General features: G+C 33.8%; 2 protein-coding genes across 2 annotated transcripts in view; one reads left to right on the top strand and one right to left on the bottom strand.

Annotated features, from left to right (window-relative positions):
- Positions 1-12,578, bottom strand: part of LOC117317316 (dnaJ homolog subfamily B member 11-like) — a 32,275-nt gene extending 19,697 nt beyond the window's left edge. The window contains 7 exon segments of the mRNA XM_033872109.1: positions 5,499-5,556; positions 6,138-6,220; positions 7,809-7,951; positions 8,731-8,860; positions 9,822-9,913; positions 11,230-11,386; positions 12,508-12,578. Of these exon segments, the coding sequence (XP_033728000.1) occupies positions 5,499-5,556; positions 6,138-6,220; positions 7,809-7,951; positions 8,731-8,860; positions 9,822-9,913; positions 11,230-11,386; positions 12,508-12,578 (734 nt within the window).
- A 183-nt stretch (positions 12,579-12,761) lies between these two features.
- The window catches only part of LOC117317641 (microspherule protein 1-like), a 40,501-nt gene continuing 38,730 nt past the window's right edge, over positions 12,762-14,532 (top strand). The window contains exon 1 of the mRNA XM_033872497.1: positions 12,762-12,931. Within this exon, the coding sequence (XP_033728388.1) occupies positions 12,919-12,931 (13 nt within the window). The 5' untranslated portion in view covers positions 12,762-12,918. The remainder of the gene's footprint in view (positions 12,932-14,532) is intronic.

Here is a 14,532-nt window from a genome sequence, read left to right as displayed (position 1 = left end):
CCTAGATTAATACATTTCTCTATCTACTCTAGATGTAATACAATTCCTCTATCTAATCTAGATGTAATACATTTCTCTACCTAGCCTAGATGTAATACATTTCTCTATCTACCCTAGATGTAATACATTTCTTTGTCTACCCTAGTTGTAATATATTTATCTGCCTACCCTAGATGTAATACATTTCTCTGCCTACTCTAGATGTAATACATTTCTCTACCTACCGTAGATGTAATACATTTCTCTATCTACCCTAGATGTAATACATTTCTCTGCCTACCCTAGATGTAATACATTTCTCTGCCTACCCTAGATGTAATACATTTCTCTATCTACCCTAGATGTAATACATTTCTCTGCCTACCCTAGATGTAATACATTTCTCTGTCTACCCTAGATGTAATACATTTCTCTATCTACCCTAGATGTAATACATTTCTCTGCTACCCTAAATGTAAAAACATTTCTCTTTCTTGTTTACCCTAGATGTAATACATTTCTCTTTCTACCCTAGAGGTAATACATTTCTCTGCCTACTCTAGATGTTAATACATTTCCTCTCTGCCCTACCCTACGATGTAATACATTTCTCTGTCTACCCTAGATGTAATACATTTCTCTACCTACCCTAGATTGTAATAGCATTTCTCTGTCCTACCCTAGATGTAATACATTTCTCTATCTACTCAAGATTTAATACAGTTTCCTCTATCTACCCTAGATTAATACATTTCTCTATCTACTCTAGATGTAATACAATCCTCTATTCTAATCTAGATGGAATACATTTCTCTACCTAGCCTAGATGTAATACATTTCTCTATCTACCCTAGATGTAATCACATTTCTTTGTCTACCCCTAGTTGAAATATATTTATCTGCCTACCCTAGATGTAATACATTCTCTCTGCCTACTCTAGATGTAATACATTTCTCACCTACCGTAGATGTAATACATTTCTCTATCTACCCTAGATGTAATACATTTCTCTGACCTTACCCTAGATGTAATACATTTCTCTGTCTACCCTAGATGTAATACATTTCTCTATCTACCCTAGATTGTAATACATTTCTCTGCCTACCCTAAATGTAACATTTCTTTGTCTACCCTAGATGTAATACATTTCTCTTTCTACCCTAGATGTAATACATTCTCTGTCTACCCTAGATGTAATACATTTCTCTGCCTACCCTAGATGTAATACATTTCTCTGTCTACCCTAGATGTAATACATTTCTCTACCTACCCTAGATGTAATACATTTCTCTGCCTACCCTAGATGTAATACATTTCTCTATCTACTAAAGATTAATACATTTCTCTATCTACCCTAGATTAATACATTTTCTCTATCTACTCTAGATGTAATTTACAATCCTCTATCTAATCTAGATTGTAATACATTTCTCTTAACCTAGGCCTAGATGTAATACATTCTCTATCCTACCCTAGATGGTAATACATTTTCTCTGCCTCCCAGTAGTGCTAATACATTTCTCTGCCACTACCCTAGATGTAATACATTTCTCTGTCTACCCTAGATGTAATACCATTTCTTTGTCTACCCTAGATGTAATACACTTTCTCGTCTACCCTAGATTTAATAATTTCTCTTACCCTAGATTAATACATTCTCTGTCTTCCCTAGTGTAATCATTTCCTTTTCCCTGAGGTAATATTTCTCTCCCCCAAAGGTAATCTTTCTGTCTACCCTAGATTTACATTTTCTGTTACCCTAGATAATAATTTCTCTCTCATGTAATACTTTCTTATCAATAGATGAATTTTCTCTCCTAGATGTATAATTTTTTCTATTTTATGTATACATTTTTTCTACCCTAGTTAATTTATTTTCCTCCCTTTAATAATTACTTTATACTTTTATCTTTCCTAGATGTAATACATTCTCTTTTCCCTGATAAAATTTTCTTCCAGAAATTTATTACTACTATTTCTTCTTTACTAATTAATACATTTCTCCTACCTAAGAATACTTTTTTTCTACCCAAATGAATACTTTTCTCTGCCCCTAGATTAAAATTTTTCCTACCCATGTAATAAATTTCTCTCTACCCAAATTAAAACATTTCTCTGTCTACCCTAGATGTCATAATACATTTCTTGTCTACCCTAGATGTAATACATTTCTCTGTCCTACCCTAGATGTAATACATTTCTCTGTCTACCCTAGATGTAATACATTTCTCTGTCTACCCTAGATGTAATACATTTCTCTGTCTACCCTAGATGTACTACATTTCTCTGTCTACCCTAGATGTCATACATTTCTCTGTCTACCCTAGATGTAATACATTTCTCTATACTCTAGATGTAAGATAAAAGACATTTCTTATCTAACCCTAGATTAATACATTTCTCTATCTACTCTAGATGTAATACAATCCTCTATCTAATCTAGATGTAATACATTTCTCTACCTAGCCTAGATGTAATACATTTCTCTATCTACCCCTAGATGTAATACATTCTCTGCCTACCCAGATGTAATACATTTCTCTGCCTTACCCTAGATGTAATACATTTTCTCTGCTACCCTAGATGTAATACATTTCTCTTGTCTACCCTAGATGTAATACATTTCTCTGCCTACCCTAGATGTAATACATTTCTCTGTCTACCCTAGATGTAATACATTTCTCTCTCTACCCTAGATGTAATACATTTCTCTGTCTACTCTAGATGTAATACATTTCTCTGTCTACCCTAGATGTAATACATTTCTCTGTTTACCCTAGAGGTAATACATTTCTCTGCTTACCCTAGATGTAATACACTTCTCTGTCTACCCTAGATGTAATACATTTCTCTGTCTACCCTAGATGTAATACATTTCTCTACCTACCCTAGATGTAATACATTTCTATGCCTACCCTAAATGTAAAACATTTCTTTGTCTACCCTAGATGTAATACATTTCTCTTTCTACCCTAGATGTAATACATTTCTCTGCCTACTCTAGATGTAATACATTTCTCTGCCTACCCTAGATGTAATACATTTCTCTGTCTACCCTAGATGTAATACATTTCTCTACCTACCCTAGATGTAATACATTTCTCTGCCTACCCTAGATGTAATACATTTCTCTATCTACTCAAGATTAATACATTCTCTATCTACTCTAGATGTAATACAATCCTCTATCTAATCTAGATGTAATACATTTCTCTATCTACCCTAGATGTAATACATTTCTTTGTCTACCCTAGTTGTAATATATTTATCTGCCTACCCTAGATGTAATACATTTCTCTGCCTACTCTAGATGTAATACATTTCTCTACCTACGTAGATGTAATACATTTCTCTATCTACCCTAGATGTAATACATTTCTCTGCCTACCCTAGATGTAATACATTTCTCTGCCTACCCTAGATGTAATACATTTCTCTATCTACCCTAGATGTAATACATTTCTCTGCCTACCCTAGATGTAATACATTTCTCTGTCTACCCTAGATGTAATACATTTCTCTATCTACCCTAGATGTAATACATTTCTCTGCCTACCCTAAATGTAATACATTTCTCTGTCTACCCTAGATGTAATACATTTCTCTACCTACCGTAGATGTAATACATTTCTCTATCTACCCTAGATGTAATACATTTCTCTGCCTACCCTAGATGTAATACATTTCTCTGCCTACCCTAGATGTAATACATTTCTCTATCTACCCTAGATGTAATACATTTCTCTGCCTACCCTAGATGTAATACATTTCTCTGTCTACCCTAGATGTAATACATTTCTCTATCTACCCTAGATGTAATACATTTCTCTATCTACCCTAGATGTAATACATTTCTCTGCCTACCCTAAATGTAATACATTTCTCTGTCTACCCTAGATGTAATACATTTCTCTACCTACCCTAGATGTAATACATTTCTCTGTCTACCCTAGAGATATGATGCATCGTATGTGATATAGAGGTTCCCCAACGAGTGGAGATTGTTTATCATTTTTATCCAACTCGAGTTAGTTAATTTTCTAATTTTGAAAAGACACGAGCTTTAGTGAGTGTCTTTTCAGAATTAGAAAATTAACTAACGAGAGTTGGATAAAAATAATAAACAATCGTCACGAGTAGGGGAACTTGTTTATCCCATAACTTCTTTACTGACAAATGTAAGCATGTCAAGTTCAAATTCTCCCAACGTAGCAACTAAATTCCGTGAACCAAATCACTACGGGACAAAATATAGGTCGTTATGAACGAAAGCTTATCATCTATTTTAGATGTAAGACTCATATCTTCTGTACTATATTTGTAAATGATATTATTTTATAAAACGAAATTTAAGTTTGAAAGTCCTTGTATCTGTGTAATTTATAAAAAGGTAACTTGTTTAAATAACTCCGCTCGAAATATTCGAAGACGACACCGTCATCGCGAAGTCGAACGTCACCGCTGAATATTAGACTAATCATTGTCAGATTCAATTATCGGTCCTTACCTGGATTTCGTAGGTATGCTAGTACTAGATATTGTGATGTTAAATGTTCATTCTGAGATTTATTCATTCAAGACATCGTGCATTTCAACAAATATTTCGGAAACCGAGCTGGAGTGTTGAGCAATATAGGCCTATGTAGTTTACGTTTGTCAGTGTGTTTACACGAAATCTCATCAGTTTACTGACATGAGACAAATGTTCCAAGATGATTTTTAAATTTTTGTGTTTGGGATGAATATATTCGTAATAAAGGTAAGTGGAATGATAAGAAAACTTGCGTTTATTCGTTGATTTTTTTTCTGTTAGTACAATATCCGTACCGAATGACACCCAACTAAAAGGGAAGCTGCCTAACACTAACAGTTACTTTAGATGGTGCGACCGTTTCATTCAAATGACTACGATTTAGAGACAGCGATTTAACCATTTTGTATTACATTTGTTCATTGTTTTGATTATCCATTCATTGCTATCGGGATCCACTGCATATCTAGAATCAAGGGGGGGGGGGGGGGGGGGGGGGGAGAGGTCAGTTTTGGTTCGCTACTTGTAGGCCTATAATCGATGCAATATCAAGCTTTCGTGCGTCGTCTATTTTATCATCATCAAATTATATTTCGTTCGACACAAACCCCAGATTAATCAACATTTCCATGAGGACACCCCCTCTCACCCAGTTATGCTTATGTTGAGCACTGAAAAATCCACAAAACGTGTCCATGCTGATCTTTTGAAGACAGACGGTAAAAAAAAAAGAGAAGATAAGTGAGAGTAGTAAAAATAGTCCGTGGTCAAAGGCCAGAGGTTAGCCAATCAGATTCCTTGGAGGTCACAAATGACCAATCGGAGGCTTAGAAAGTGGTTACACACTGCGGTGTGTAAACAAAAACAATAACACACTGCTACGCATTTTATCACGTGCCATATCAGTTGTGAAACAAGCGTGGTTATGGGATAAACAATGTTTCCATATTTCTTTATTAATCATAGGACATTGATGACAACACTCACTTTGCCTGTTTGATCTTGAATCTCAAGTCACCTGGCTCCCCATCAATATGTGGCTCTCCTGTACAAATGAAATGTAAAAAACGAAACTGAGCTGAAGTACCATATCGACAAACCTGCCAAACACTATTGTATTTGTGCTATTTTGAGGACAAAAGTTATCAATACGAAAACGGCATACAATATAAAACTTCTGTGGTGAATTCTCATAAAATTCAACAGGAAAAGTAAATGCACAGCCACAACAAGAGTAGATTTTTTCCAGCAAATTCAGATCTAACTTAACATTATAAGTAGGCCAGTTTGGGGTTTACCATCCCCACACAAAGACCATTAAAGTTCAAAAAGGCAAGAAGTCTTTAATATCCTCCAAATTAGAAGACACAGAAATAAACCCTTTGTCTCCTCCTATTGCATGCTGGTCTTGTTTTCAGGTTTAATATCCTATTGTCTCCTATTAAACTAGAACGCATCAGTATAACCCCACCCATCCTACCAGGGAGCCAGCAGTTAGTCGTATCTAACAATACGTAGTGAAATACAAACAGGTAGGAACTTTCTCCATTTCTGTGCAGGTTTTTCAAAAATGAACAAGCAAATTACACCAACTACAAAGGATGATAACACTTGATGAAGTCTTACCTTCAGCTACAAAAGGATATTCCTGTTCGTCCCTCATGCCCTGTTCAATTTCTATCTCTAACACTTTCTCCTCCGGCACCATCCTGTAAAATAAAGGTGCGGTATAAATGTTAAGACAAAGGAAAACACACATTTTGACCATTTTACAAGTAAATCTCCTGAAAAATATACAAATAATATAACAATATCAAAGAATGAGTTTTCATTTCACAAGAGATTTTATGAAACAAGTCTTAGTTGATTTTATTTTTCAAGCCTTGGCTAGCAAAAATTAAAACTTAAAGATGAGTTTCATACAATCTCTTATGAAATAAAAACAAATTTAGGATATTTTTATCACATAACTCAGAAATCTTACATTTTGACAGGTTTTTAAGTCAAAATGTGTGGGATAAAAATTGAGGGAGCTATTTTTTTGTACAATGTACAGTTCATTACATAACTTCATTGTCCATGTTATGACGTCAAAATCAATTTCTGACAGGCACAGCCAATGAAAAATACTCAAGGGTCTATTACATTAGTGACGCATACGAAAAAAAAAATTTACATGGGTGACTTCACGGCATAACAGTCTGATAATTACAAAACAATTCATGTCCCCTACCTGCCTCTGCTAAAAATAGTCACAGTGACCTTGACCTAAAAATCCTGAAACTGTAATTTGTCCGAGATATTATGGATCTTTATCATTATGTGAAGTTTGATCAAAATCCCTCGAGGAATGAAGCCGCAAGAGTGCTGACATAATTTGGCATTATGTTCAAACCGGTATGTACATACTGTATTTGACCTAATAAGGGCGCAGGGCGCGGGTAATTGACAGTGGGGACGCCCTTATTAAGATTAATTATTCTGAAGTTTACGAAACAGACTATACTTTATAGCAGAATACCCAAGGCTGTGGAAACGGTAAAATATTCAGTCATAAAAATATTCCAGATGAAGATATCTATTCATTATCATATATAAGGCTTAAACATCACTTGAATATTCCTGTAAACTTGTAAACCATTCCAGCTGATCGTTAGACCAGAGACCGTGTGTTCCACCATTTATGTTCAAATGGAACTATTTTGTGTTCTATTTATAGACACAGGTGATTTCCCAGATCATATCAGACATCGTTTCTTTGACCTAATAATTGATTTACAATGTCTTTTACTAGCTTTCTGTTCTGAACAAAAGTTATTTATCAACAAGAATGAAGTCTTTTACTTTATCTTCAAATAAAAGATGGTAAGTTATTATTTGTATGTGTGTTTAGTTTCGGGTGCTCTTTGCACTGACTTGTCATCTGTAGGAATAGACAAAATGTGTTCCAGTTACTTAATTTGCTGAAGAAAATTAAACACATAAAGTAGCAAAATATTTCACATGAATTATTACTTTTGAACACCATTTTGACACTCAGTCAAAGATTTATTTCCTTGAAAAAAGGTAGAGGCGCCCTTATTAGGGCAGGTGCCCTAATTAGGTCAAATACGGTACATGTAAGACGGACAGAGACGAAATCAATAGTTACCCCAGTTTCACCAGTAGGGGACAAATAAACATAACATTGAAACTAACTCAGGGGTTGTTATTACATGAAGAACATTAATAACATATGTTGTTATCAAACTGAACAACAACAGAGGCATTGCTAAACATGGGCTGGATAAAACGTACTTAACATTGGGGCAGTCATCACAGACTTGTTGTTGTGTCATCTGGAAGCGACCTGGACCGAGCTGTTGGGTGACCATCTCCATCCGACAGTTACACTTCCTCGTACCTTTAGCTGGTTTAGCCACTGGCTTATACCTGATTACCTGTTTACAGTAATAATATTATTGACATACCTCTCCTGATAACCTGTTTACAATAATGTTATTTGACATACCTCTCCTGATAACCTGTTTACAATAATTTGACATACCTATTCTGATAACGTGTTTACAATAATTTGACATACCTATTCTGATAACGTGTTTACAATAATTTGACATACCTATTCTGATAACGTGTTTACAATAATTTGACATACCTATTCTGATAACGTGTTTACAATAATTTGACATACCTATTCTGATTATGTGTTTACAATAATTTGACATACCTATTCTGATAACATGTTTACAATAATTTGATATACCTATTCTGATAACGTGTTTACAATAATTTGACATACCTATTCTGATAACGTGTTTACAATAATTTGACATACCTATTCTGATTATGTGTTTACAATAATTTGAAATATCTATCCTTTGTAGGTTTAGTAATTACAATTTATTTAATCATGTACATATGTATTTAACTTCTATGAATTAGAGTTACCTCCCTTAAGATATTTTAGCTCAAAATCGATCTTGAAATAAAATCTAGTTTTCAGAATCTCTGGAAATAATTTCACCAATCTCTCGTCTTTTTGTTGCTGAGTATTTTTTATTCTTTGTTTCCTTTTTTTTTTTACTTAACTCAAATGCTTTTAGCTAGATTATCACAAAATGTACATTAAGGAAAGAATTTTCTCACACTACAAAATTGGAAATTCTTCCAGAATATTTGTGTATTTTGTCTACTCTCTATATTAAAGTTTGATATGAACCTCCACAAAATTTCCTGTATATAATTCTTCCAGCGTAACTTCCAGGTCCATGATCACATCACCTCCTCTCGGAACTTCCCTGTCTTGGGATCTGGAGTTCCCAAAAAAAGGACTGAAGCCTCCAAAAAAACTGTAAAAAAGAGATACAGGAAAAAATGTTATCTAAACATTTTTAGTACATATAAATGTATGCCGTGACTGTCTTAAATAGAATGTGGTGTTCATAGCTTTCATAATTTTGTTGTGGAAATCATGAATAGCATGGTCGGTACCCACAATTTATTGCACTGTGCTACACTAAACTTATTACCCGTCGATCAACTCAGTGAAAAATCCTTGTTTCATTGATGTCACTCTATAAAAAGAAATCAAGCATCAAAACGCTTTCAGAATAAGAACTCTTTAGTTTAGAGGGGAAAAAGGAACGTGCAACAATACGGCTGCGGTAAATGAAGGTGTGCTGATTCTGTGATAAACATATAGTGGGCAAGAAGTCCTAAAGGTTTTTAGTGTTTTAAATGAGTATAACCTAGTACAGCGATAATTTTTTTATGATAGAAACAGCCAGGCATGTAATTTGTGCATTAGTTAGCTAAACTGTGTATCAAAACTGAACAATGACTTGACAGCATTAACATTGACTGAAATTCACAGCTTTTTGATCACCTAGGTCTGTTTTTTAACTCTGTCACACAAAAGGGTATCAATGATATTCTGGTAAAATGGTTTAAGACAGTTGATATTAAATTTCTGAGACACGTTTTCGAGATCACTTACCGCCACTGTTGTTGATATGCAGCTTCTTTGAAGCATATGCTACCTTCAATCTGATTGGCGGAAATTTCAAAAGGAAAATGTGATGGTGAATCAAATAGCCTCTAGATCTATTGAAACAAGGATTTTTAACTGAGTTGACCCATGGGTGATAAGTGTAGCATAGCAACCAACTGTTGGTATCAGATGAAGCATGATTAGAAAATCATGATATCAGTGATATTGCTTGTATTATAATATAAATTTTAATAGGCCAATCAATTGGATATAAAACACCAATAAATGCTTGATTTTTATCAAATTTCCAAGGTAATAACCTCTCAAATGGGTCTCCTGATACGTCTCCCTTCTTCAGACCTTCTTCTCCATGTTTGTCATAAATCTTTCTCTTCTCATCATCAGATAAAACCTGCCACAGATTAGTACATCAATATTTAAATCCCTACATCATTGTCATACTAGATACATGTCATAGTGTGCTTACCAAATAATAAAAATTTAGACATGAATTATCAATTAAACATTTTTATTGTTCATGATTTTTAAAATACAACCAGTAAAACAAAAAGAATATATAAGAAGGAAAGTAATTTGTGACTAAGAAGGACTTTTTCTGAGGAGGATTGGCCTAAACCGAACTGACCCAATATTTCAAATAACATAACTATATTTTTTTCATAAATCAAACTTCAAAATAAAACAGTATTACCATTGCTGGTTAAAATTAATTTTTAAACATACATGTGGACCCATCCTGTCCATATCTTATCAACCAATCCTTTGATAATGTTTGAGGAAAACATTCTATGAATTACTAGTAAATGTGTTTAAAAACATAAAACATGTTTCCAGGATGTCCTTTCCAGACAATCCTAGGCCTGTCTGCGATATTTCTTTTTCACATATTAGAAAAGATGGTAACTGTTATTAATATAAATGACATCAATACATCATTGAATTGGTGACATTAACAATATAACCAGTGTTTTTTTCATGTAATTTTTTCAACAGCCTATGCCTTTTCAATTGGGAAAATAATTGCGGTGTTTGGTGAATTCGGGAAAATAGCAAATAATGACAAAATACTTAAATAAGACAAAACACTTCATTTATTGGCTTTTCTGGTCTGCCTCATGACATGAAGAATCAGTAGCAAGCATCCTGGGTTATTACTTAGACTACAAAACAAAGAAAGTCTTCTTGTTTTGTCTACGGACTCTCTGAAACGCTTGCCTGCATGTCATTTGTGGAAAGTGCAACAGTGATCAGGATTCGAGTTACCTCCCTTATACCGTTTATACGACTAATTAAGGCCAACTTGTCTATCGTAGAAGTAAATTTGTCAGTCTACTGTTCACGTGTATGATGATCAACTATCGTACCATAATATTCACATATTCTAGGAATGAAATACAATACAGATAACCAGATAGGAATTCAATACAATTTTTTTTTAATTTTTTTTTTAAATTGGGAAAAATGATGTTTCAAAATTGGGAAAATACACCTTTTTTTGGCAAGGGGAACAGCCCAAAGTGGGCTGTAGATCTAGCCAAAAAAAAATCACTGATAACAAATTGTCACCCCAAAAAGTTGATGTCATTGTGTGAATTAATTTATAAGAAAGATACATTTGAATCTGATAATGTTTGACAATACTCGCTAATGCCCACTTCCCAAAAAGATGAAAGCAATCTATGTGTATTAGAGTTATCAGTTTCTTACCTCATATGCCGCACCTAAATCCTGGAATCTCTCAGTGGCCTCTGGGTCACCTTGGTTTTTATCAGGATGCATTTCTTTTGCTAACTTTCTGTAAGCTTTTTTTATTTCATTTTTTGTTGCTGACTTTCTGACTCCTAATATATGGTAAAAGTCTCTTCTGCAAAAAGAAATTAAAATAAAGATGGTAACAATTATAAGCAGCATGTAATTTTCTTCGACATTGTCGTTTTTTTTAAAGGTGAGTTGCAATTGTTAGTGTTATATATGCTATCCAGGAGTTTCACTAATTCAATGCCTATATATATCGACAGGACTGGAACCCAGGTCAGCAGTATAATAATCCATACTTCTTTCACAATTATCAATTCCTTGACCAAGGCAAAAAGGTCATGATAGCGGTAACAAGAGTGGTGACCATAGTGTTACCAGGGTGAGGAATAAAAGCTTTTACTTGGGTTGTATACAAATGGGTTTTTGTAGGAATTTCATAGGTCCCTGTAGGAGTTCAAACCTTGGATAAGTAAAATTTCAATTCAGCCTATGTTAGTAAATTATACTTTGGGTTATTTTGATTTAAATTGATATATATGATAAATATAACACAATGCTGAAAGGTGTGTGTATGTTTAGTATTGTGTTTTATGTTAGGGCTGTATTTAACTCATCAAATACTCTATGTTATTATGTGTTTGGCCAAGACTACTTGTTGAATATTGGTATTGAAACTTGTGGCAGTCTCGAAAGGTTCTTCTTCAAAATGTCGATGTGGATACTAGCTATAGAGTTACAAATAAAACGTTAAGATAAGAAACTATACATGTATATCCGGTTTTCACTGGCCCCATATCCAAAACATATATGCTTCCTTGAGGCGGAAGAGTGTAAATTTCATCTTTAACAAATTGTACAATACTACATTGTATATACTAATACACCATTACACGTCCTTTTATTTCTTTAGCGAATTACTTTAACACCAAGTCATGCTATCATATATTGAGCAAAAACCATTTACTTCATTTCAAAATAAACACATAAATGACCATAGACTGACACTTGATTCACCAAATCAATATATATTTCAAGTTTCCGATTATTTTACTTTTCAACCAATGAGAGATTTCCACGCCTACAAAAAGCCGTCTGCTACAAAACCGGCTTGACAGGAAATATCAATCGCTTTAATTCAGTAAAGGATCAACGCCTTGTCTGATTATTTTTCATCCAAAATGTCTCTCATTGCCCATAGAATACATGTATCAAATAGCCGATACTCACCCAGCCATAATTTGGAGGAAAAGTACAATTATATTCAGTGAAAATAAGCTCCATGCTGCTAGCGACGCCATTGTTGTTGTAGAATGAAACATCTACTTCCGGCCAATCTGGCATTTTCGATACATGGGTTATTTTTAAATATCGAACACTATTTGGAATATTAAATGAAAAACAATTTTGGTTGAAATAGAACAATATAAAATCTAGGTATTTTTAATTTTTGATTTTCTTTCTTTTCAGAGATTACAAAACAAAGATGGATTCTTACAACTTCCGTTACAGCGTCTAGACATTGATTTTCAAACTTTAATGAATATTTCTCACTTAATTTATTATTTTACGCCATATTATTCGGCGTGTTGTTAATTTATACATCCAGTTATACTTTTGAGATCAAAATAAGGAATAATAATGGATACAGAAGGTAATTATTACAAAATGATATATCCCCTGTACTGTACATGTCCTTTTGTGCAATCAGAAATTATACAGCGAGTAGGACCTACCCTTTAGGCTTTACAGCAGTTGTTCATGCTTTGATTTACAATGATCAACATTGATGCGCTTAACCCCAATCGAAATGTACCCGTGATTCCATGACCATTATATAACAATGGCATAATGATTTCCAGGCATAACATTAATACTGTTGTACTATAACTAGGCCTAAGCTTATACTGTACTAACTAAATTATCACCTCTTTTTAAGTTCTAAGGAGATGTATAAAAAAAATCACACTGAACAAGTATAGCTTGTGTTAATTTTACATTGGATGGTGATGGCCTTATTTAAACAAGCTTTCCCAATCAAGTGATAGATCATAATCATAGGTCATGTGTCGTCTATACCCATATTTATTCAATATCTCAATATATTGTCGGAATTTCAAACGCCTGTGTATAGAGTGGGGACTGCTGGTTATGAGGTTAAAAGAAATGTAAAGGAACCTTTAGGAAACATGTATATATATATTAGTTTGACAATTTACATAGCTCTGAAGTGCTAGATGTAATTCACAGTGGTGAACCATCTAGTTGCTTAATTTGTTATAAGCTAGAGGTATATGTCACAGTGATGAACCGTCATTTCCCTTGTTCCTGACTCAGCTAGTGTTATAGTGATGTCAGGATGATCGATTTGTAATCGAAAATCGGTTTGTAACCCTTCTGATTCACGACAATCGATCGCAAAATTTCGTAATCGATTAATTGGTTCTACAAAAAATACAACAAAGCTTACTTTTTATTTACTTTTCATTGCTTTTCTGCGTCTCGCAGACCATAGAATGGCGTTACTTAACTATGAACAAGTAGACTAGTGTGATTCCGAAAATCATTCCAATAATATAAAATGTCGTTTTCAACAAATTGATAATTCATGAGTATGATTCAATTCTAAATAATTTCCAGTTGATCTGACTCTATTCAGAGTGATAATTTTTCCTTCGTGGACGGCTCTGTGTTTTACGCAGGATAAACAGGATTGGTGTACGCCGTACGATATGTAGAAATGATTGTGCCTTTAATGAACAGCGAGAAACATTATTATGATTAATTTACTATTTTGATTCTTGAATGTTTTAACTCATTTTTTCTGTTTTTACATCTGTTTTTACGTGTGTGCATTAATGTACCCTCGACATCGAGCGTTTGTACATAGATGACAGTTTTGATGCGTGAATCTGAATCATGTACAGCTGTACATAGTTTGTGGCATGCTTCTAATAAGATATTTCACACACGAAGAAACTTAAAAAACATGAGTTAATATACAATTATAAATTATAGATGTAATGATTTTGCTTTTGTCAATTCTGGATTTAGTGATACCGTAGTTGCCGACTACAACTATCCATATTAGTTTGTACTTCCATTGTATTGGCCGAATTGCTACTGAGGATATATATATAGTTGACCTCGAAGAGTTGCACCAAGTCAGTATAAAAATGAGATACATTATACATATAAGTATTTAAATATAAGGTACTGACTCAGCTAGAGGTATGTCACAGTGGTGAACAATCT

This window comes from Pecten maximus, chromosome 19 (assembly GCF_902652985.1).
Source record: "Pecten maximus chromosome 19, xPecMax1.1, whole genome shotgun sequence".
NCBI classification, from domain to species: domain Eukaryota; kingdom Metazoa; phylum Mollusca; class Bivalvia; order Pectinida; family Pectinidae; genus Pecten; species Pecten maximus.
This window is presented reverse-complemented; position numbering and strand designations above follow the sequence as displayed.